Source organism: Platalea leucorodia (assembly GCF_965183815.1).
Source record: "Platalea leucorodia genome assembly, chromosome: 1".
Taxonomy (NCBI): domain Eukaryota; kingdom Metazoa; phylum Chordata; class Aves; order Pelecaniformes; family Threskiornithidae; genus Platalea; species Platalea leucorodia.
The window spans coordinates 6,446,549-6,471,933 of NC_138823.1; the positions used below are offsets into that span (position 1 = coordinate 6,446,549).

At 42.3% G+C, this 25,385-nt stretch overlaps 1 protein-coding gene across 1 annotated transcript in view; it reads left to right on the forward strand.

Moving 5' to 3' along the window:
* Positions 1–25,385, forward strand: part of FAM135B (family with sequence similarity 135 member B) — a gene marked incomplete at both ends in the record, with an annotated part of 152,691 nt that overhangs the window by 16,207 nt on the left and 111,099 nt on the right. The window contains one exon of the mRNA XM_082326563.1: positions 19,784–19,863. Within this exon, the coding sequence (XP_082182689.1) occupies positions 19,784–19,863 (80 nt within the window). The remainder of the gene's footprint in view (positions 1–19,783; positions 19,864–25,385) is intronic.

A 25,385-nucleotide genomic window follows, 5' to 3' on the forward strand; every position in this document is an offset into this window, starting at 1 on the left:
GTATTCTGAAGTAGGATGAAGGGCTAGAAAAATAAGAACATGTAGCTCCATCACAGTAAATTCACTTATGTCAGTGGAGTCCTCAGTTTTCATTCTTGCTTTTGCTAATGCCTAATATACAACGCTGATTTGAGATCCAATTAATATTTTTATTCGATGAAAACAGGAAAAGCCTCAGCAGGAGTGAAAACAGTACCATATGGATAAGCACAGAAAAGATAAAAAAGATGCAGATGATCTCAGACATGGGAGGGAACTGGACCTAGCTATCATTTGACTTAGGTTACAGAAAAACTGCAGAAAAGTGCAGCAGCACTCTCTCCTCTGAAAGGAGTCTGCACAGACCTTGACTGAGCAGATGTGATACTGAACTTCAGCAAAGTATTCAACACTGTTTCCCACAGCCTCTGCCTAGACAAACTGGCAAGATACAGACTGGATGGGCGGTCTGCGAGATGGGTAGAAAACTGGCTAACAGGCCACACTCAGAGGGTGGTGATCAATGGTTTCTACTCAGGCTGGCAGCCTGTCACAAGTAGGGTCCCCCAGGGATTCATACTGGGCCTCATGCTGTTCAACATCTCCATGAATGATCTGGATGGTTGGATTGAAAGCACCTTCACCAAGTTTGCTGATGACACCAAACTGGGTGGTGTGTTGCACACGTCAGAAGGGAGAGCCATCTTACAGAGAGACCTGGACAGGCTGGAACAGTGGGCAAGCAACCACCGTAGGAAGTTTAATAAAGACAAGCGCAAAGTCCTGCACCTGGGGTGACATAACCAAAGAGCTCAGTACAGGCTAGGCTCTGTGCGGCTGGAGAGCAGCCTTGCTGAAAGGGACCTGGGGGTCCTGGTGGACAACCAGCTCAACAGGGATCTGCAGTGTGCTGCTGCAGCAGCAAAGGCAAAGTGGATCCTGGGCTGCATCCACTGGGGCATTACTAGCAGAGACAGAGATGTGATTGACCCATTCTACGCAGCATTTGTCCGAACACGTTTGGAGTACTGTGTCCAGTTCTGGTCCCCACAATTCAAGACAGACATGGACAGACTGAAGAGGGTCCAAAGGAGGGCTACAAAGATAATCAAAGCAGAGCTGGAGAACCTGCCCTATGAGGAACAACTGAAGGAGGTCTCTTCTGACTGAAGGTCTCTTCTCCCTTGAGAAGAGCAGGCTCAGGGCAGAGCTGATCGCAGTATTCCAGTACTTTAAGGGCAGCCGCAAAGAGCACGGAGGCTCTCTCTTCACGAGTAGTCACATAGAGAAGACAAGGGGCAACTGTTACAATTTACACTGGGAGAGGTTTCATGTCTGTATAAGAAAGAAATTTTTTACAGTGAGAACAATCATTCCCTGGAACAAGCTCCCCAGGGATATGGTAGAGTCCCCATTGCTGGAGGTTTTCAAGATGCGATTGGACAGGCTGCTAGATAATTTCATCTAGGCTCCCTTTCGCATGAAAGGCTGAACTAGATGATCTGTTGAGGTCCCTTCCATCCTAGGATATTCTATGATTCTGTGGATCTATGAAGAGTATTTGATTTGTGGATCCTGATGGAAGATAAGTGTGGGTTTCACTTCTAGCTGTTTTGGAAATAAGTCATCCTCATACAAAGAGCAGATTTGCAACCAGCTTGGAGACTTTACTAGTGTAAGACTAAGTGACTACAAACTATTTGCATTTCCAGGATTTGGTGGCAGCTCAGGTGGACATATCATTTGTCTCTATAGCTGTGTTGTTCAGTACTGCTCTAGTTCTATTCTGTCTTCTGTGAAAAATTTCTCCTGGGAGAAAATTTCTGAAACACAAGTTTTTGTGAATTCTTACATGATTAGTATTAATATTTTTAGGATTACCTCAAAAATGAGGTCAGAGCTTTATCAGAGGGGACAGATTCATGACACAGTTGGGAATGAAAGGTCTTTTCACCTCTCTGTACAGATTTTCTGTAAAGGAGAGAAGACTCATATTGACAAAAACATCGTGAAGAGATGTTGCGATGCAGTTGTTAGCACTGAATCCATTCTGCAGAAAATGGGATTTCCATCTCTAGAGCTGTCAGGCTTGTGCCAGCACCGAGTGTACTTTTAGAAGAGAGTATTCATCCTTCTTGGAAGAGGGGGAAAAGTCCCTTCAGTGCTGCCAACAGTTCAGTAAGAAAAACAGGTAAATTTGGGTAAGATCCCACATTTAGCAATTAGTTTTATTTGTGTAGAGTGAGTGGGTGGAAATAGAGATGACCCATTTCCTGAGAAAGAGTAGGAAAGAAAATCTGATGCAGAAAGTAAAAACAAGGAAAATAAGGAGAAAGGGAGGTGAATGAGGAGGTTTTCCTTAGGGTGCACTGATTTGGTCACCCCCAGTCTGGTGTGGGAGAAATGCTCCTGTGTCTGAAACTCTGGAGTTTCTTCATCTGTTCATTGAAATGGTTAGTTTCTTGATTTATCTCTTGAACCAGTGTTTGTGGGAAAAGGAATGTGGAAGAGTCACTGTTACTCAGTGTACAGGGTGCCTGTGCCCAGGTGCTGGCAGGGGAGCTGCAGGGCGGCCTCCATTAGAAGAGGCCGGGGCTGCCCCGTGCCGCACACAGCCGGTCCCAGCCGGTCCCAGCCGGTTCCAAGGGCCCCACCGCAGGACACAGCTGAGCCCCTCAGCCAAGCTGGGGGCGCCGGGGGCGGGGGGAAACAGGTTGCCGAAAGGGCCAAAGGCGGCCCAGGCAGAGAAGGAGGAAGCCAAGGCGGGAGCAGCAGCAGAGGCAGCCCGAGGGCGCAGGAGGAGGAGGGCAGGAGGGGCTGCAGGCCCGCAGCAGGGATCCCCTGCAGCCCTGCAGAGCCCCCGCTGGAGCAGAGCCCCAGCCTGCAGCCCGGGGAGGGCCCCAGGCCGCAGCAGGGGGATCTTTCCTGCAGGAGCTGCGGCCGTGGAGAGCCCAGGCGGGAGCAGGTTGTCCCTGAAGGACTGCAGCCCGGGGAAGGGCCCGCGCTGGAGCGGGGAGAGGTGTGAGGAGGGAGGAGCGGGCGAGAGGGGCTGGGGTGGACTGACCGCAACCCCCATCCCCACCCCTGCGCCCCTGGGGGAGAGGGGCTGGGGGTGAAGGGGTGAAGGTGGGAATGGGGAAAAGGGTGGGGGGGAAGGGAGACACCATTCTTCTTTCTTGCTCCGCCTTTCACTCAGGCCAAGTCAAAGGCCTAGGAGAAGGTTGAGGAGGAGGTGTTGTTTTAATGTTTGTCTTTGTTTCTTACTACTGAAATCTATTTTAATTGGCAAAATATTGAATTAATTTTCCCCAATTTGAGTATGTTTTGCCCATGATGATAATTGGTAAGTGATATCCCTGTCTTTATCTCAGCCCCTGAGCTTTTTTCTCCAGTTTTCTCCCCCTGTCCTGTTGATGAGGAGGAGTGAGTGAGCAGCTGCGTGGGAGTTTGGCCCTTAGCCATGGTTAACCCTCCACAGACACACAATGTTTCCAATTACAAAAATATTTTTCTTTACATGCAAGGGCAGAATATTTCATTTTGCAACCAAAGAGTTTGCCACTGTGCCACAAAGAATCACATACAAACAGGGACATTTTGATCTCAAAGTCCATTGTTACAGGAGCTGGAAGTAAAATGACAGAAAAGAATACAAGGTGGATTAGCATGAGGCTCTTCTTAATTATTTTAAATGTACTATTAAATTAAAAAATGGAAAATCATTCCTATTCTATTGCATTCTGAAGTGATCAAAAAAAAAAAAAAAGCATAAAACTCAAATTTAAACCTTGAAACTAAATTGTATGCATATTTCAAAACATTTTGTGTGATGTTTCCTGAGAACTTACACACATCTACAAACACCAATCCAGACACTTTCTCAATTAAATGCTATTTCAAGAAGCCTTTCTGACCTAGCTCTACCGCAGGCTCCTGGTAGGGTATAGAAGAGCCCCAGAAAGAAGGAGTGAGAGTGTGTGGCTCAGGAACTACCAGTAGGCAGAAGGTGCTTGTTCACAGCAGCCATCACCGTTCCCACCATCAGCATTTCCTTCCCACCTTTTTGGCAGTAGGAGGAACACCTCAGACAGCCCAGGGAACCTTCCCCTCACTTTGGAAGCCATTGGAGGTGGCAGAAGGAAGGCTTTCCTCAGCCCTCAATGCTCAGTCTTACGCAAACATTGAACAAGGTGACAGCTCTGTCTCGCAGCTTCCTCTGCGATGCCCATGGCTGCAGTGCCAGGGCATGACAGCAGGTTAGTCAAACATGACTGTGGCACTCCAGTCCAGACTCCACAGCCGTTTATCGCATCAAGTTTCTACGATTCTTACTCCAGTTTTATCCTCAGGTTCTTTAACTTTTGATGAAGGTAGGCCTAAAATTAATAGGGAAAGCTAAAGCCCTTGTCTTTAGCTAGAAGGCATAGGGGGTCTACTGAAAGTAAAATTCTCACCTACAAGGAGGCTGTAGCATGCAGACACAAGGAATCATGACAAGAGGAGTTGTGCATTCAATAAGAGGAAATTGTTCAATTCTAAATGTAGGGCAGCCCTCTTTTTTGATTTTTCATTCTGACAGAAAATCCTGTTTTAACAACAAATACTGTCCAGGTCCGCGGACCTGGGAGGTACTTGGTGTGATTCATTCTCACTCAAGCAAACAGTGTGCAAAGGTTGTCAGCATCTTCTGGAGGTGCTCAGATCTCCCAGGATCAAACACTGATAGATATGTTTTGAGTCCAAGATTTAGAGCTGGAAGCTCTCAATAGCTGAGTACTGTGGGTACAATGTGGAGGAGATATAAACAACTTTCGGCAAATGAACACTAGTGTTAGCAGGAGAGGTCCCATATTTCAGTGCATTACTGAATCAGAGCCTACACTTGGCACTTGATGCATTTGAAGCAAAGCTTTCATTTGGATCCAGGTAAGCCACAACCTTGATAATTTTTATACTTCTAGCTTCTTGTAGCTTTTCATCAGATCATCTCTTCTCTGCAGAAACTTGCAACCCTACAGGCCATAAAAGCTCGAGCCCTTGCATCCCTGCAGCTCTCTGACAATTACACCAACCAGCACTCTTTACATCTCCTTTTATGCTTACCTCAGGGGCTCTTGCCCTTTTATGCTCACCAAGGTACCAATGCTGCCTTTTATTTGGTCCCATACCCATACTCTTAAAGCAATTTGCCCTTTACTTCCCTTTCAGACAGCATAGTAAAGTAGGGGTGAAGAGGAGTAGGCAGTAGAATGGTGAAGTGCAGAGTAAAATGAAAGACGTGTTTTATTGTTGGAAAAGACAGACGGGGAAAGGAAAGGGCAGGAAAATTAGAATCCTAATAAGGATATGAGCACTTATATCCTTGTCTCAAAGGCAATGAAAAACCTTGAAAACATGGCTTAATGTAGTCTCAGTAGTCAAGTAGTAACCTTTTTCAATCTGCTTGTACATCATACGAACAGCTAGAGATCGAGAGATTTTGTACTCTTCTAACTGAAGCACCTGAAAAATCTTACACTGTGATAATCTCAGAGAGTTAAGTAGCCCTTAACTGTTCTGGGTGCAAACAAGAGGCACTCTATAGCAATCATTTAATAGATATAAAAGGAGCTGAATATACCTGAAGGTCATTCTTTTTCTTTCTTAATTAAAAATTTTATATTACATTTTTTACTACAATAAGACAAATATGGTGTCTCATGAGAGTTCTAAAGTGTTTCCATAATGTTTATAGACTGAAATGGATAAACAGGTTTGGAGAAGTGGTTATTTACACTAAATTTTATTAAGTTTTGGATCCCATTCCTGGAAACAGGAGACAACAGAAAATGATACCAAGAAAATGGCTTCTCAGAGACTGCTGCTTTAAAAAGTATTCAAATCTTTTCGTATTCTGATTCTCGAAACTTCCTAGAAGATTGAAAGCCAAAGTGATCACGAAGCAGAGATAAAAACTGATTGGGGTCGAAATGGGTCGAAATGGGTATGTCTGACCCAGAAGACCAAGGAGACATTTTCACTTCATTCGCAGCTTGGTAATTGTCTAACCCCAAATGAATACAAAACCTGAGTGTCTTCCAGCCATTGCCCCTGAACTAGTTTCCAACAGAAGGAAGTTTGGGGACATGAGCAAAGTGGAGATGCAGTGCGATGTGACACACAGTGAATCGTGATCCCAGGACAAGTTATGCCACTTAGGCCATCTAGAAGATCCCTAAATTCTGCTATCACTACATTGGTCAGTTCAAATACCTGGAAGTCCCATACAAGATGAACGCTTCTTATGATGTAAGAAAGTTATGCAGATAGGTCAAGTTGCATGGTCTCAGCATGAGACTTGCTTTGTTCCATGGCTATGCCTGTATCTCTGGCAATTTCAGGATGTTCTCCTGGTCCATAATCCCACACAGCCACTGCTGTGCTGCTGATCTGCCGTCGTTGGGCTCAGTTTCAGCCATTGCTGGCTGGATGGCAGAACAAGGAAAAGAGAGGAGCCACATTACCCTGCTGCAATGGGAAAGTGCCTCCCACCAAGGCCTGACATTTACAGGAGCCCAAAGGTAATTCTCACTCGCTGCCTCTTCTTCTCTCCATACCAATTTGGTGTTACAGTCCCTGCTTCACATCACTGACCCAACACATCAGGTTTCCACTCTGCTCAGGTGCATCAGCAGATGGATCCTCATGAATCAAGGTTCAAGAAGGTTGAAACATCTGGCAGTAGCACACAGCACACTTCCCAAGGGCAATGCAGAGCTGCATAAAACTGAGGCCAGTGATGGCAGATTGGTACCAGAGCAAACAGAAATTAAAAACAGCTGCCCAGCATAAATTCTGAGAATTCATCATTTCTATCTGAGTCTAGCAGAATTCTTAAGGCACCTGTCAGAAAACAAAAATTTATCTTAGAAGTGCAAAGACACTATTTCAGTGGTTGCTGCTGAAATTAAGCTTTATTTGTTGTTGTTGCATATTTTTGGGGGGAGTATATTCTTTGCATTCAAATGTTTAATCTATCTGAAATATTTTCTTTTGCACCAGCTTAACATAGGCTACATTTCTCTCATGCATTACCTTGGAAGTTGTAGGTTATAAATGCATTATACTTTGTAGCCTAGACTGCCTGGACAAGTTCTTCTTTTGAAAAAAAGTCTAAATTAGCAGAACCCACGTATACCATTTGATTCAGAAAAAACTGACTCACATGAGTGTCTCTACTATGCCTCCATAAAAGGAAGATTATTACTTTTGTAATTTATTCAAAATTAATTTTAAATTTCCAGTTTCCTTGAAGACAGTCACTAAGGGAATGGAAGGAGGAAAATATAGGTTTTCTTAAAAAAAAAAAAAAAAGAAAAATGTTTAGTAGCTACATTTTGCTTGAGAAGAAACAATGGAAAAATGTTGAGCCATTTCCTAAGATGTCTGAGTGAGATGGGTTTGAGAGAGGAATTTCATCCTCTTCTCTTTTGGAGCCTGGTTTCTAGAACTCATTACAACTTGATTTTCTCTCATTAAAGGGAATAGGGTTGCAAAGGTTCAGCTCTTCTGAGCTATCCTTCAAAATGAGGTTCTTAATTCAGAGAGGCAGCTCTATTGATGAGGGTAACTCCTATGAGATGTAAACACAGATTAAGACATGACTCTGTCATACATGGTACAAATAAAGAAATAAAACACAAAGAAAGGCAGCGTTCCCTATTCTAAAAGACTAAAGATCTCAGTACAGAATCAGAAACAAACAACAGGTAGGAAATTCCCACAGCGTTCTCCTGGAGAAGCTGGCTGCTCATGGCTTGGATAAGTGCACTCTTCACTGGGTAAAACACTGGCTGAATGGACGAGCCCAGAGAGTGGTGGTGAATGGAGTCAAATCCAGTTGGCGACAGGTCACGAGTGGTGTTCCCCAAGGCTCAGTGTTGGGGCCGGTCCTGTTCAATATCTTCATTGATGATCTGGAGGAGGGAATCAAGTACAGCCTCAGTAAGTTTGCCGACAACACCAAGTTGGATGGAAGCGTCGATCTGCTGGAGGGTAGGAAGGCCCTACAGAGGGACCTGGACAGGCTGGATTGTTGGGCCGGGGCCAACTGTATGAGGTTCAACAAGGCTCAGTGCCGGGTCCTGCACTTGGGTTCACAACAACCCCATGCAGCGCTACAGGCTGGGGGAGGAGTGGCTGGAGAGCTGCCTGGCGGAAAAGGACCTGGGGGTGTTGGTTGACAGCCGGCTGAACATGAGCCAGCAGTGTGCCCAGGTGGCCAAGAGGGCCAATGGCATCCTGGCTTGTATCAGGAATAGTGTGGCCAGCAGGACCAGGGAGGTGATAGTGCCCCTGTATTTGGCACTGGTGAGGCTGCACTTCAAGTACTGTGTTCAGTTTTGGGCGCCTCACTACAAGAAAGACAGCGAGGTCCTAGAGCGTGTCCAGAGAAGGGCAATGAAGCTGGTGAAGGGTCTGGAGCACAAGTCTTGTGAGGAACGGCTGAGGGAGCTGGGGTTGTTTAGCCTGGAGAAGAGGAGGCTGAGGGGAGACCTTCTTGCTCTCTACAGCTCCCTGAAAGGAGGCTGTAGTGAGGTGGGGGTCAGTCTCTTCTCCCAGGGAGCAAGCAACAGGATGAGAGGAAATGGGCTCAAGTTGTGCCAGGGGAGGTTTAGATTAGATATTAGAAAAATTTCTTCACAGAGAGAGTGGTTAGGCATTGGAACAGACTGCCCAGGGAAGTGGTGCAATCACAGTCCCTGGAAGTATTCAAAAAACGTGTGCATGTGGTGCTTGAGGACATGGTTTAGAGGTGGACCAGGCAGTTAGGTTAACGGTTGGACTCAATGATCTCAGAAGTCTTTTCCAACCTTAATGATTCTATGATTCTAAATGTGGACACTTTTCAGTGTTTCATGAGTCGAATGTGGAGCAAAAACTGTACAGTTTTTGTACAAACAGAGTATTAGTTTGACAAGTTTCACATATCCTGTACAACACCATAAGACAATAAAAAGATAGTGATATGCCACAAAACTGTAAAAGAAATAATGCAACCCCTTGCCTCCTGTTATAAACACTTTCTAGGACTGGAAGTGGAATTTTTAGCAATGGAGAAATTAGAGCTTCAGTGTCAGGCAGGAAAGGACCATTTGATCTTGCCCTCTCAAATGAAATAATAGGATGTAGAACACGAAGAATAGCTGCATAGTAATCAGGACTTGGCTAAGTAATTATTGGAGGCTGTGTATCTAAGCAAGAAAATTCCAGTCCTTGAAAACAGCTTGAAAACCAGTGGCAATTGATGGATAAGTAAGCTATAGAAAGGAAAAATTAATGGGATATACAAAAAATTAAGGAACTGGAAGAACAGTTAAAACTTACAGAAACATCAAAAACTTCTGGAATGCTCAGAGAATATGAGATAGAATTTTAGCAAGCAGAAACAAAATAGAAGATGGATGATTACAATAATTTTTTATTAGAAAAGGAGCAAAACCATCAAGAATTTACAGCTTGTGACATAGAAACAGAGAAACTGGTGGCACAGGTACAAGAACTGGAGAACAGAGATACTGAAGTCTTGAAGACTGTGAACTAGTTAGAACAACTATAAAAAATGAAGAAAGTGGAAACAGAATTAAAACAAAATGAAGAAAAATTACAACAGCAACAGTACAATAACCTGATTCAGATATCTGCTCTACAGTTTAAATTGGATGATACAAGGCATGGTGTACCTACAGAAGGCAGTTCTGATGAAGTGCTAAAGGAACAGTTAGAGGCAGAACAGGAAGCACTTGTGACAAAAGAGAGAGATTGCAGGCTTATTAGACCAACTAGAAGAATATAAAGATAATTTGATCAGTAAAAATTAGGAGATATCACAGCTGGACTTGCAGTTAGAGATGCAGGAAAAACACAGGACTTTCAGCATCATTCAGCTTCAGTCAGAGAATGCACACCTGAAGGGGGATCTGTGTGTTGTGGGTTGACCTGGGCCAGCTGTCAGATCCCACCCAGCCACTCTCTCACTTCCCCTCCTCAACAGGATAGGGGGAGAAAATAAGACAAAAAAGCTCTTGGGTCAAGATAAAGACAGGGAGATCACTTCCCAGTTACTGTCACAGGCAAAACACTTGATTTGGAGAAGGTTAATTTATTGATATTTAAAAGTAGAGTAGGGTGCTGAGAACAAAAACTAAAACATTTCCCCCCTGTTAACTCCTTTTTCTGAGGCTCAGCCAGCCACATTCCTTCACTCCTGACTCCTCTCCCTGCCTTTTCCCCAATCTCAACCTCATTCTTTCACTCCCAGCTCCTATACTTCCTTGCCCCTCCACGTGGCACAGGGGGTGGGGATGGGGGTTGCGGTCAGTCCACCCCAGCCCCTCTCGCCCGCTCCTCCCTCCTCACACCTCTCCCTGCTCCAGCGCGGGCCCTTCCCCGGGCTGCAGTCCTTCAGGGACAACCTGCTCCCGCCTGGGCTCTCCACGGCCGCAGCTCCTGCAGGAAAGATCCCCCTGCTGCGGCCTGGGGCCCTCCCCGGGCTGCAGGCTGGGGCTCTGCTCCAGCGGGGGCTCTGCAGGGCTGCAGGGGATCCCTGCTGCGGGCCTGCAGCCCCTCCTGCCCTCCTCCTCCTGCGCCCGCGGGCTGCCTCTGCTGCTGCTCCCGCCTTGGCTTCCTCCTCCTCTGCCTGGGCCGCCTTTGGCCCTTTCGGCAACCTGTTTTCCCCCCCCGGCGCCCCCAGCTTGGCTGAGGGGCTCAGCTGTGTCCTGCGGTGGGGCCCTTGGAGCCGGCTGGGACCGGCTGGGACCGGCTGTGTCCGGCACGGGGCAGCCCCGGCCTCTCCTAATGGAGGCCGCCCTGCAGCCTCCACTGCTGAGACCTGGGCGCAGACACCCTGTACATTATAAAAGGTTGTAAATGGACTGTATCACTGATCAATATGTGTTTTATAAGCGTTTTTGTGTAGTGATACCTGTTTTTCCAAGCATCATCCACAGCTGCTATGAGTCACAGTTTGGAGGGTGACCATGAAGGGACAAACGGCTTCTGTGGAGGTGTTTGTGAACCACTGACACTGGCTGTTCGTTAGCGTAAAGATATCAAACGGTTTGTCTGAAACATTTTGTTGTCATACTACAGGGCTTCCTCATGTGCTCCAGTATTGCACACTGTACTTGCTTTTATAGCAATGTGATAATTTTTCTGATATGCAGCATAGTCTAATTTGGCTGTCTATCTTCAGTCTTAGGCGTAAAATCACCACCTTTTCCCATGCGCCCCTGTCTTTGAATACCCAAAGAGTCCACCAAATAAAAAACCAAGGGATGGATTCATGCAGTGCACTGCTGTTTGACTCATGCACTTTATAGATCTGTGAAATATTATTGACTCTGTCAGAAATGTAACCTAAAGCATTATTGCCACAAGCAAGGAAAATCCTCCATTGTTTGATGCTCTCCTGGTTTCGGCTGGGATAGAGTTAATTTTCTTCCTAGTAGCTGGTATAGTGCTGTGTTTTGGATTTAGTGTGAGAATAACATTGATAACACACTGATGGTTTAGTTGTTGCTAAGCAGTGCTTACACCAGTCAAGGACTTTTCAGCTTCCCCTGCTCTGCCAGGGGCACAAGAAGCTGGGAGGGGGCACGGCCAGGACAGCTGGCCCAAACTGGCCCAAGAGATATTCCATACCATATGATGTCATGCTCAGTATATAAACTGGGGGAAAGCTGGCTGGGGGGCCGCTGCTCGGGGTCTGCTTGGGTGTTGGTCAGCAGGTGGTGAGCAATTGCATCGTGCATCATTTGCTTTGTGTATTCTATTATTATTATTTCATTTTATTTCAATTATGAAACTATTCTTATCTCAACCCATGAGTTTTCTCACTTTTACTCTTCCGATTCTCTCCCACATCCCACCGGGGTGGCAGGGAGTGGGCGAGCAGCTGTGTGGTGCTCAGTTGCTGGCTGGGATTAAACCATGACGGATGCAAAATTGCAGAATCTTTCATTGCTACACCTCTGATTTGTCTCATTGAAGGGAAAAGAAAGAAAAACAGTGCCCTGTGTTACCTCCTTTACCCATGGTTTCTCTCTATACTTTCAAGACAGGTATTGCTTTTCACTTTTTACTTTCTCAGCATGAAGCTAACTGGATGGGAGGCTTTTTTTTATGTTTCAGCCCACAATGTCTGTATAGAAAAAAATTGTTTGGCTGATTATTGATTACTATGTTTTCCTGGGAATCAGCCTGGATGATCACAGATGTTTCCTCTGTCCTGCATAAACTTCTGGAATATGTAGCAAGTAGCTCTCAGGTCATAACACACTTGGGAATCCTCTTCTGGGGATCATCAGCACAAGACAAAAAGTTCTGTTAATGTTTCAAGAGGGAATGTGCTTTTTCCAGCTGAAACCCATGAGTTCAAACTTTCCTTATTGTCATTGAAGTTACTTTCCTTATGGTCATCTTGCATAGAGATTTGTGGTCTCTTTTCATGCTGTTTTCATGACAAAATCTGTCTTTTTCCTTGCCTGTAAAGCTTTTCCTCATTGACTTCCAAAACAGTGTGCTGTCTTGGCTCCCCTGCAGCAGTAATTCAACAGAAAAGTTTTGCTGACAGGGGCTGCTGGAGGGCAACTTCAACACTGGTCTGAGAAGCAATGGAAATTCCAGGCTGACTGATCAGGCTCAAGCATACATCTGGTTTGTTTGCAGTATGTATTAGCTGAAGGGTTGTTTATTAAAATGTAGTCTAACTTGGGATGAAGTTTTAAGCCTTGGAGCTGGTCAGGTATAATTCAAATCAGGCGGTAGCTATGCAGTTATGAACTTGTCTGGCTCCTATTGCAGTGTTACTAAGCCCATGTTTTTGATTTCCATGCTGCAGGAATGATCAGGGAGGAGCAGCCTGGTCTGTCAGGGTTCCTGGTGGGAGTCATCTGCTTTGGTAGTGTGATGTGTCAATATTACGCAACAAATTGCCTCTCTCAAACTAGTCATCCCTTTTTAACCTAGGCTCTATAATGCCATTACCAGTCAATGGCAGGGGAAGACAAGTAGGCAGCAGCTTGCAGGACTAGATGAGGGCTGAGAATCTCTGGCATTGATCTGAGAGGAGGAAGCAAGGAGAGGATGGAGTCCAATGTGTCAGTAACAGGTCTGGTACCAGCCTGCTCACTTGACATGTCTCTCTGCTTTTTTTAATGTAAATCATTTGGGGTTAGGTACTGCCTTGTGGTATGGTTAGATCACTAGAGATGGCACAATGAGTTATCTGAAGAAGAAACATTTTATTCTCCTAAAAGTAGATAATTCCTCTGTGTATTTGAGTGCAATGTAATAATTAAAAAAGACAGCAAAAAACCCCAGCCCTCTGCACCCTGCTTAAAGATTAAGTCAGCACATAACATCTGAGAGTGATCTTGGTGCTCCTGAGAGGAGGTCTGACCACCACAGTGCCGAGAAGCTGAAAGGTGAAAGTGGGAGGCAAGGGCAGGCAGTGTTACCCAACACATCTGTCAGTGGAGTCGGGCTCCCGAGGAAGGCTTTAACATCAGCACCCTAGGTGAGTCAGTACAAGTCATCCGGGATTAGTGTGTGTCCAGGCACATGAAAACAAAGTTAATATTCAAATTATCTATTTAATTTTAAAGATGAATAATTCATAAATGGCCAGTGAAGGTGTTGATGGCAAATTCATTGCTACTAGGGTGACACACACAGGCTGTCTTGCGGCAGAGAAGGGACTTGGACTGGTATGCAGTACCTGCATAAATAACCTTGGTTCTGCAAATAAGAAGGATCCATGTCCTATAAATCTTTAGGAAATTTACCGAACTCACCCTAAAAGTAAATTGGCTTTTTCATTCCAGCTTCTGTTAGGAGGTTGTTTCACAGTCTCTCTCCTCTGCCAGCTACAACTTCTTATTTCTAAATTGCATTTATTCATGGACAGTTTATATGTGTTTTTTCTTGTGCCAATGTTGTACTTTCTTGTACCTCGCTCTTCTTCTTCCTTCCTGATGTTTTTCCTCCCAATATATTTATAGATCGAGAGGGGATCTGATTGCTCTGTGTTTGGCCGAGTTAAGTGTGCCAAGTTCCTTTAGTGCTTTTCATAAAATCAGCTTGCTGTTTCCTGATCTTCTCTTCACAGAGCCTGTTCCACATTAACTGGCGATTTTCCATGGTCTCCCTACTTTACTGAAGTCTAAATAAGCTTTTCTGCACTGCGCTTATCTTAAAAAACAAAAACCCAAAAAACCCCCAAAAACCACAAAAACAAACAAAAAAAACCACCAAAAACCAAAAAACCCAACAAAACAAACTCCCCCCCAAAAAAAACAAAACAAAAAACCAAAATAACCAACCAAAGAAAACCTTAAAAAAAAACAAAACCAAAAAACAACAAAAAACCCCAAGCCCCCCAAAACATCAAAAACCAAAACCAAAACAAAACCAAAAAAACGGACCAAAAAACGAACCAAAAAACCCAACAAAAAACCCAACAAAAAACCCACAAGCCAGCTGTTTACTCAAAGAGAGGTACTACTTAGCCTAATTCTAATAAGCCAGACTTAGCCCAATTGTAATAACACAGGAATTGTATTGCAATTTCTCATTTATTCCCTAATTATTCTTCGCTTCAAAAACTACCATAAAGTCTTATGTATTCCTGGGACCACAGTCAGGGCCCATAGTGCTGTCCATTTCAGCCCCTTTGCAAAATGACTGTTTGAAATGACTTCTGTTCATCATCAGCCCTTCCGTACTTTTAGCAATTTCTTGGATTTGTTGTAAACCTGTATTTCTGAGTGTCCAGTTCACACGCCATTTCTGCCAAGGTTCTCCAGCTTTATCTTCACTAAGCATGCTGCCCTCTTTGATTTTAGCATCTTGGCTGTGATCTTTTTCAAAGCTTTGTACTCCTTCCCTTTAGCCTTCCTATCTGTGCTCTTCATAAAAGAAGGTAAGCAGGAGGGCAAAATAGCCTGTTATTTTTGGAGGCAATTTCTCATTTATCATTACTGTCAGCCCGATATCACTATCAGGTGGTCTTTTCCTGCACATATGTAGTAGAGGACCTGCTGTAACTATTTTGGTGGCTTTTGCAATGTTTACCTCCTGATTTTCCAGTTTTAGGTGTAGATTTTGACCGCCAGGTCCTGTTCCTATTCTTTATAGTTTTTCTGTTCATGCCTCATATCATTTTGGAGAGGTTCACTCAGCTGGGAAGAGATAAAGCCCTTGTCTGTAGGATTTCTTCCCAAGCCTGAAATGCAGACAGCAGCTACTTACACAAAGAAGAAGCCATGTCTATGCAATTGCCTCTACCCAGATAGCAGCCCACCCTCAAGGCTCTGCTTCTGCAGTGCCCACGTAGCAGATGTTCAACTCGGGTAAGAACAGGTCATGCAGCCTCTAGGAGAGCTCAGGTGACTAAACTGATCCCTCTTTTGCTGGGGTGGATTGGAAGAGGCTGGTGAGGATAACCAGCCTATGAGGCCACTTCCTGATGAGAGTATTTAGAGCCAGCTGGAGATGGTTTGCTTCATTCTGAGGAAAACCAGAAACACTGCGTGGCCAGCTATACCTGTTGCTTCTCAGCATGATTTATGCCATTTCTAGTTCAGACAGTACCTCACTGTAACAGAATGAGTGGTCTTAGCATGTCAAAACCATTTTCCATCTACCGTCCTGTTAGCAGGGACTAAGCACAGTATTCAGTCATGCAACAGTGTGGATTTTTGTAAAGGTACTGACAAAAAGAGTGTTTTATTTTTTATTTGCGCCCACATTACCATGGTTCTGTTTTACATCTTGGTTTCACCGTTACTTGTACTGGTACAACCAAGACATGTGGAGGGCAGTGGGGTGGGGAAATGGAGATATTTTTCTATGTTTGCTGATGAAGAAAATGTATGGGACTCTGCATCTTGCAGTAGCCTGTATTTTGATCAGGAAAACCCTCCTCACAATGCACAAACTATTGTGAAGTAACATCCAACTTTACAGTGTGGGAGCAGGAACCTTAATTTTTATGTATTTGCTTAGGCAAAGTCACTGTTTTACAATTCCTCCCTGCCTACAAAGACTCAGGGGAAGCTCTGAGGAGGAATGGTTAATATTTGCCTGTCTTGTGATTTAAACATTGATATGTGGCTTAAAAGTAGAAAAAAAAAAAAACAAAAAACAAAAAACAAAAAAAAAAAAAAAACAAACCAAAAACCAAAGTAATGGGCTTTATTCAGTTTCCTGTATGGAAGTTGTTTGTTTTAACTGGACAACAAGAGGTCTGGTGAAACTCAAATGAGGATGTCTTTAGCTTTTTCTGGCCACCCAAAGTGAATCTGTTCTTTGCTCATATTCTGCTTGTGATATTTATAACCTCTTTTGGAGCTGTTGTTAATGTTTTGCCTGAAACTTTCACTGAAAAATGACTTGTTCTTAAAGATTTTCAGGGAAAATATTCAATTTTAAAAGAAATAAACTGATAAATTGTAAGCATTTCTATTTCTATTTAATTTTTAATTCAGTCTTTGGGTTTGAGCCTTTAACACTTTCACTGCCCTGTGTGTTAATTTCCTTGAATGTCACTGAGGTGTTGGGGGAATATGATCTGAGATCCTCTACATCACTGGCCTTCTCTGCCATTAATCTAATTGACCAACAGTGTCACCTGCGGTGCAAGGCATTGCAATGCACACATATGCACAATTGCACAAATCTTGAAACAACAGGATATTCAGAAGCCTCTTGTATCTTCTGGGCATAGGACCATTCTCTAAAGTCTTTCTCTTAGAAGCATGTATCTAATTCCATGATGGTTTATATTGGAATTGCTTTATGCCATTGCGTTATCAAGGCCAGACCGTTTAGCATCAGGTGCCAAACAATCTGCAATAGATCATTCATTAGTAACTGATTAGTGTAATTCTTTTTATTAAAAATGAAAACATGTTTGGTCACCTATAAAATATGAGTGGCATTCTTGGTCGCATTCCTGAGTATTGCAGACTTTACTAGTCTCCATACTCTCTTTACATCTGGACCTTTAACCTTAGAGTTTAAGCTTAATCTGAGTATTCCTTAGGTTTCTATGACTTTTCTATGCAGTTTTTGTTTTGAGCAGTTAAACTTGGTGGGTACACAGGAAGATGTCTATTTATGACTTCTAGAATATCTCTGACATTCAAATGCATTTGCCAAAATTAAGGGGATGAACAGGGAAAGGTTAAAATAAGATGGAGACCTCATTACTTTATGTCATTACACCTAGTCTATTTTGCAAAGGAAATAATAAAGGGTGGAAATAACCTTGTTATGAAGTCACCAGTGTTGAGGTATCTTCATGTATTTTTGATATCCAAGGCTGCATCGTAGTCAGCAGTTCTAGTCTGGACAATGAGTGAAGCCAAGGTCCGCCCAGCATCCTCTCTTAGGAGCCAAATGTCTCGAAGTCTACTGAGAGTTTTGCCTACATGGTCACTGAAACTGGCACGTGTGTGTGGTCTCCCCAGCTTTAGGTGACTTAATCTGGAGCACCAGCCAAGGCCACTGGAAATCAGTTTCCTAATGAAAGTATTTAGGGCTGCTTGAGATGCTTCTGAACATGAGACACATGATGAGAGAAAGCAGACATTATCATAGCGTGGCAGTAGGTAACCAGCTGCATATTTCGTGAAGGAACTGCAGCCTGTGGAAGGGTCAACATTGGAGCAGGGAACGTGTGAGGAGGACAGAGCAGCAGAGAGGGGTTGTTATGGACTGACTGTAACTCCCATCCCCCTGAGCTGCTTCGGAGGAGAGGAGTCAGGAGGAGTGAAGCTGAGCCTGGGAAGAAGAGGGTGGGGCGGTGGGAGGTGTTGTTTTAATGTTTGGTTTTGTTTCTTACTACCCAATTGTGAATAAATTAAATTAATTTTCCCCAAGTTGTGTCTGTTTTGCCTGTGACAGTAACTGGTAAGTGATCTCCCTGTCTTTATCTTGTCCTATTTTTCATGCTATTTTCTCACGCTGCCCTGTTGATAAGGGGGAGTTAGAGAGCATCTGGGTGTGAATTTGGCCCTTAGCCAAAGATAACCCACCACAATCTTAAGGAGCAAAAGTCTAAAAGAGGTAGCCAGACAGTTATAGGATATTATTCTTAGCAATAAGTCTAGTGGAATGGACATGTAGTAAAACATTAATATCCGCATACTGAGGAGTGTCCCATTACACTGCTGTGCCAATCCTCCTTTAATACCACGTTGCTGTTATTTGGAAATTATTAGACTGTATGGATAGTCCCAATAGGGTATTTTTGTCAGTTAAAAAATTGTATTGCATATAATTGTAATGAAAATACAAAGGGTCTTAAGGCATAATTCTTGCACATCCTCTGGAAGAAATCAGAAGAAATCATGGAGAGTTTTCATGCCCAAGTTCTTGCTTAAAACAGATACCTAAAAATGCCACAGGTTGTGCTGGAATTATAACCAGGTTAGCAAGGACCTGCCAGTTGGAGTAGGTAGGGTAACGTGAGCTTTCAGCTATGAAGGACAATGACACAATTGCTTCTGAGGTGGTTTTTTTTTGTTTGTTTTTTTTTTTTTGTTTTTTTTTCCCCATCAAACCCCTTTCTTCAGCTTTTAACCTAGCAGACATAGATCTAGTTTATCGACTATTACACCCCTAGCAAGGATTTTATTGGTATGTGTAACCTTTATGAGCTGTTGTTTATACAGCAGTTCACAGGAAACTGAGTGTTTTGACTGTTCATTTCCCCATATCGTTATGCTTTTCTGAGGAAATAATTCTGCTAAGTGTCATAACATCTTTAGGTGCTGAGTGGATCTTTACAGTTATAATTTAACCTTTATTTTTGTATTTAGAGGCTCAGACACAAATCAGACTGAAAATATCTGCAAGTACTTATGTGATAGGAAGAATTTATAAACGAATAGACCAAAGAAAGTGTAGGAGGGAAAACGCAGAGAAAGGGGGATTGACACCAACATGATGCTACAGCAGGTCAGTGGGAGATCTGCAAACAGGCGGAGGTATCCTGAGCTACAATGTAGTGGATTAGGTACTGTACTGTACGCTGCCTCTTATTCCTCATTCATGAAAGTGGTAATGAGAGAAGACCGGGATGAGTTTTTTTCTCTGTTTAGACTGAGCTCATATTTGCAAACTTTCTGAAGTAACCTGCACCATGTATAACTTAAGCCAATGAAATTGCTGATGTTGTCTTTTTCTGTCTTCCTTCATCTAACATAGTGATCACCTATGGGATGGCAAATAACTAGAATATAGCTGGTTTAGATGTGGTGAATGTTAACATTTTCATGATATGGTAGCCTCAATATGGAGCAGAAGAAAGGTAATCACTGTATAAATTGAATTTTCCTCGATGTGAGATTAGCACATTTATTGTCTTTCCACAGAAGTTTCCTCTTTTTTTATTTTGTATTAAATTTTTGTCACTCCTTGTCTGATCTCACTGCCTTTTATCGTAGATCGTTCTCTGTGTCTCTGTTCCCTACAAGAAGCCAAGAGCTTCTCACAATCTTTCCTCATTAGTCACACATCAGGCCAGTGTGTCCACTCCGACTACTGTAAAAGAAGACAGGCCTTATTAAAATCAGTATAAACCCACTTTAGTTAAAATTCCAAAGCAGAAGAAAAGGCTCAGTATTTCTAAGCATGCCTGTTCTCTTGAACACTTCTGTTTCAGTGTGGATGCCCAGGATGTGTTTGCACAGATTTTTAGGTTGGATCAAGTGGTCGCCTGTGTAACAGCATGTAATTTTTAATTCTTTCTCCTCAGGTATTACCAGATAAGAGCTGGACTGAAGATCCCATCCAGGATTCCCCACAGGCTATTTGCTACAATTGCAGGTCAGACAGGTAAGCAAGTCCCAGAGGGATGTGACATGACTGGAGGTGGGGTGGGATGGAGGAGGAGGGGGTGTGTGGGGAACCGGTGAAGTAAGGCCATGAACTTCAAAGTATGAGCTTGAATTTGGATCCAAACCTGAATTTCTCTAGTGATCAGTGGCTGTTCAGCTCTCTGCTCTGGTACGGGTTTTTACTGAGTTGGGCTTGAGTTTTGGTGCTTGTATCTGTTTCCATGTTCAGCTCTGGATGTGGGCAAGGGGGCTGGTTTCAGACTGGGTCATGCTTGGAGGAGGCGGATGAAGAGCAGCCCTTGCTATCGTGTGAAAAGAGCAGGGGAAGGAGAGTCTGCTGAGCTGGACAGAATTGCTCCAGGAGAGCACTGAGCAATCCAGATATTACTTAGACATGTATTTTTTTTCTGGACTTTCAAAACCTGGAGAGGCTTATGCACTGTGCTGGGACTGAAAGAAGGGAAAACAGAATTGCATACTGGGGAAAAGCTGTGCGTGTAAAGAGAATACAACCTGCCCTAAATGTGTGGGTAACATTGAGTGCTGTCATGTGGTGCTGCAGAGGCGGGAGCATCTCAGTTAGTGTGATAATGAGTGTTGAAAGAAACCTGACCAAGTCCGCACCCAAGTTCAGGCTGGAGGAAACTGGTGCAGGCTTGGTTGCAAGGTCCTTTGCATAAGGATATTCACTGGTAGAGCAATAGGATTATTGCAGAGCTTTCTCTGCTAGGTTCTCCAGGTGCATCTTCATTATTTGGACATTTCTGGACAGACATCACAGTCTGGCACATCTGTTAATTTATTGCAACAATATTAATATCAGCATAGATCCTGTAACTGCTTGTGGAATTTAAATTGCCCTTTCGCTGTTGGGACTTCATGTCAGAAAAGCAGAGGAAATTCTTGCCATCTTCTCTGCAAGCAGTCTCTCTTATATGTGGCTTTTCTTTCTGACAATGGAAAGAGTTGGCTTACTGTTCTAAGTGATTTCTGGATGAAAATTGTTTCAGTGTTAACAGCAGCTTATAGAGAACAACTTACAGAGTCCTTTTGACTCAATATTGTGCATAGAGGAAGGAAAAATGTGAGTGCAGGATTAATGAGTTCCTGAGCTTGGATATCACATTTTTGTTTGGTTGGGTTTTTTTTGTTGTTTTTTTTTTTTAACTCTTTACATTTGAAATATTCCAGTTTAACATTGTTTGGTGGGTTAAAGGTTCTCTTTAGGTAAAAACATATTTTGTTTCAATTTGGAGGTCTGGTTCAATTAAATAGATACATGAAACCACAAAATTATTATACAAATTATATTTATATAAAATGCAAAGAGTTATTAAAAATATGAAAAAAATCACCTGAATAAATATTCACAAACTCAAAATCTGAGTAAAGAAATTTATTTAGGCAACAAACAAACAAACAAACAAACCTAGTCCAGGTTTGGCAAACCTTGTAGTGTGAATAATCCCCAAGGAAGAAAGAAAACTATTTTTCATCACGTTCCAGTGTAATTCACCCTTGATATATACAGAATCCCCTCAAGTTCCTTTCTTCTCTGGAAATGTCCTCAATTTCCAGTAGTTTCTGGCATAGACAGTCTTGAACTAATGAAATACTCTCAGTATGAAGGTATCTAGAATTTTACTTTCTAGGAGCAAAACCCCTTCAACAGCAAACAACAAAAACCACTACTCCTATTCTTCATTAAGCCAGGGGTGGCTATATTATTTAAGGAAGAAACTCAAATATTTTCTTTATTTATTTTTTATTCAGATTAGTATTTTCTTCTGCCTGATACATCTTCAGTGTCCCATCTTCTTTCACCTCTGCTCAAAACAATCCATGTAGAAACATGGGCAGGAGAGAGGCGAAGCAGGCAGTGTAGTTACAGGATTAGCAGCTGTCTTTCATAGTGCTAATGCAATCCAGACTGGAGTCTAATAGCTTTATAGGGCTAACATCAAGACAGGGGGTATTTAAGCTGTTAAGGCTTTAAACAGTTTTTCCTTGGCTATCTTCACAAGTACTTCTTAATTGATTTCATAGTCTGCAAGAGAGCATCGTTTAATGGGACTGAACTTAAAGGCAAAAAGGCCATAATGTTCTTTTTGTTCTCATGCCACTGATCTCTCTCAGTATGGGGATAGCTGGGATAGGACTAATTAAATTGCTGTGCATGTTTCAATAAGACACCCCTATTAAAGTTGTATTACAACAAAACAAAGGTGTTATCAAATAGTGAATAAGCTCCTACCTCACCAAAAAGAATGAATACAAAATAGGTGGAATTCATGAGTTTGGTTTAAAGGAAATATTTTTAACCTCTTCCTTATCAGGTTCATAGCATCTATGAGAACTGAGAATTTACTTTGAAAGCAATTATGTAAATTGGTCAAGTAAAATCTGTGAATATATGCAGTAATAAAATATGTAAGATATGTAAATATATAATAGAAATAGAGGTAGTACTTCTCTTCCAGTGCATGTAGCCTCTTATTTTTATTAAATTTTGCAGGATTTACAATAAGACCATGGGAACAGACAGCATTAGCAATATTTGCTTCCCACTAGATGTTTTCAGCAACAGAGACCAAAAAAAAAAGTAGCTTTCAAGAATTCAGCAGAGAGGAAGCTAAAGCCTGTATCAGGAATTCCCTTGGTGTTTGCCAGCCAAATCTGAACAGCAAGGGCTCCATCCATGGCGCAGGACCAGCAGGTTGTACAGGAAGCCTTGGCGACCTACTGCATGGTCCACATGTTGGCCGCATCCTGTCTACATTGTGGGAAGAGAATGGGCTGTCTGCCCCAGTTGAAGCAAAGGGGAGCTGTGCTGGAGCCCAGTAGCCCCTGTGGTTTGGTCACTTAGGTCATCAAAGCTGCACATTAGCTTGTACTGAGTCAGGTTGTATGAACATAGATGTGCCATGTAGCATATATACATATGCACACATATATATTCATTGAAATATATACATTTCATTCATACTCCTAAGCACTTTTAGCAAGGTGGGTTTCCTTAAAGACAAGAGAATACTGGTGGCTGGTGACTTTTTCAGCAATGAAAAGGAGAGAGGGAACAAGGCTTGTTGTGCACAGTCTTTAGTTTCTCTCATGCAGGTTTTCAAGCCCTGTGAAATTTAGCTTCCTATCTTTGAATAGATATCATGACTGATGCAGCCTGCTTTTGGCTTATAAAGAACAAATTATGCTCTCTGCTTGTTCTTGTGCAGCTCATAACAGCGCATACTTCATTGGCCTCAGCATCAGTTCTCCAGGGCTGAGCTAATGCAGACATATCTTAAAGCTGAACTCTGGAAATGCCTTTCTAAGCAGATTTATGAGGCTTTTGCCTCTGGTGCTCTTCAGCAACATGGTTTGTTAAGGTTGCCATGTGATGGTGTGCACCTGCAGCATACAGTGGACTGAATCTGCATGACTCTGCATGACAGCTGAAGGAATGGGGAAAGTGAATATGCCATCTCACAGTAGAACATTTGTATAATTAGCTCCTTGATGGAAGTGTTTTATGATCCACTAAGTGTCTTCCATAAGTTTTTAGGCTCCTGTATAAATTTTGGGACGAGGATTCATAGAAGTTATGAATACACAGTCATTCAGTAATTTCCAGGCTATAGATACAAGACAAAAGACTACAGGAGCTTATCTTAAAAACATATCTTTAAAACATTTTTATTTTAAAGTTTACCCATAAGCACACAATAACACTGGTCAGAAACAGTTAGGATTAGCTGTTATATCTTGATTTCCTGCACCACCTGAAAGAGCGGAGGCTAGGAGAACAGTATAGGTGAGGATTACTTAAGGAAGATGGTATGTGTGGGATAAATCTTAGCAGCATTTTTGCCTATGAAGAATATGAGGGTGAATTACATTGTTGAAAATGCCAGCTAAGCCAAATCTCAGGAAAAGTATACATTCTAATTTCCTCTGCAGTGGTTTGCAGTAGTCTGCACACCACCTGGATGCATTACTGTTTTGAGAGAGAATTATTCTTTATTAGTTGCAGTCAGGTTTTTTTATAAGTTCTGGTTTTAGACCCACTATGCCTCATTCTCATGTACTGCAACCATGGATAGCTGCTTGCCTAGCTGTTTACCTTACAGGCAAAGGAAATTTTTTGGTGGGTGAACATTAAGAAAAAATTATTTTGCATGACATATAACTAAAGAAATTACTTAGGACTTTGATTTATGTCCATATTTCCTTTGTTTCTCCCATCCAGAAGTACTACATTACCAGTTTTCAAAACTTTTCAAAGAGAAATATTTTTTGAAAATTTGGCCTGAAAATCTAATTGCAATTAATATAAAGTATTTAAGAAAAATTATTACCTGCCAGGCTAATCTTTATTAGATTGTAGGAGTGTTCCACCTAATTTTAGTCAGTTAGGTTGGGTTATTGTTTAAGAGTGCAGAAAACCAAAGAAAGACAGCCAAGGAATGTGGTTCGTTCTTCATCTATCTCATATAAGGCAGGGGAAACAAGATGCAATATTTGTTCCAGACAAGTCAAGAAAAAGTAGCTGTGACTGCCATTACACATTAACTCTTTTGATTGGTGATGTAGAGTTATTTCATATACACGCAGTTTGATGCTTTCTCATAAAATGGAATATCTGACGTTAGGAGACAAGAAAAAATTAGCATGATTTAAATTGTGATGTGTAAAAAGGAAAGTAGGAGAGACTATCAGAAAATGAAGAACATTGCTGTAACCTATGTCTGCATTGTGCTATACAAGTTCATGATCACCCACACTGAATGCCTTCTGCTATAAATTAAATGTTGATCTGTGACTACCCTGCACCTAAGACCTAACTCAAAGGGTTATTTATGTTTCTGATTGCTCCTTAACAAACTGTTTGTGCCTGTTTTTAATAAACAATTAGTGATCCTAATCTCTTTATTAGTATTTGGATATCTCAAAGAAGTTCCTGGTGAAGGAATTCTACTTTGATTATTAAAGAAAAACCTTTTCTTGTAAATGGCTTCTTAATGCAGTCAAAACAAGCATTTGCAGTTAGTTGCTCATTAAAGCAAGACGAAACAGCGCATGACTTGTGGAACAGTATGAAATTGCAGTCATTACTTTCAATAGCTTTTTGAAAGGTAATTTCTGCCTCCATTAAGTGAAGACAAGCTTACTGCTTTTGAAGCATGAGAAAAGAGGGGGAGAGATTCATGCTTTAGCAAACACATGGTTTTGTTTTCAAAGCTTATTGAAGTAAGCTGAAAATAAATATGTATTTTATATATATAATAAAGCATACCTGACAAATACAAATTTTATCTAGAGGGGATTTTACTGTGAGAGAAATTATTTTGGGGATGACTTGTCTTAGAAAACCTCATTAGCTATGACATCATAAGAGAGGGTCAGACATTTTAAGAATTCTTAATCCACAATCTGAAGAGAACTAATTCCTGATATTCCAAGAGAGAAGAAGAAAGAAACAGAGAAAAAAAATGAAAAGGAGTAAACCGAAGATATCTCTGACTG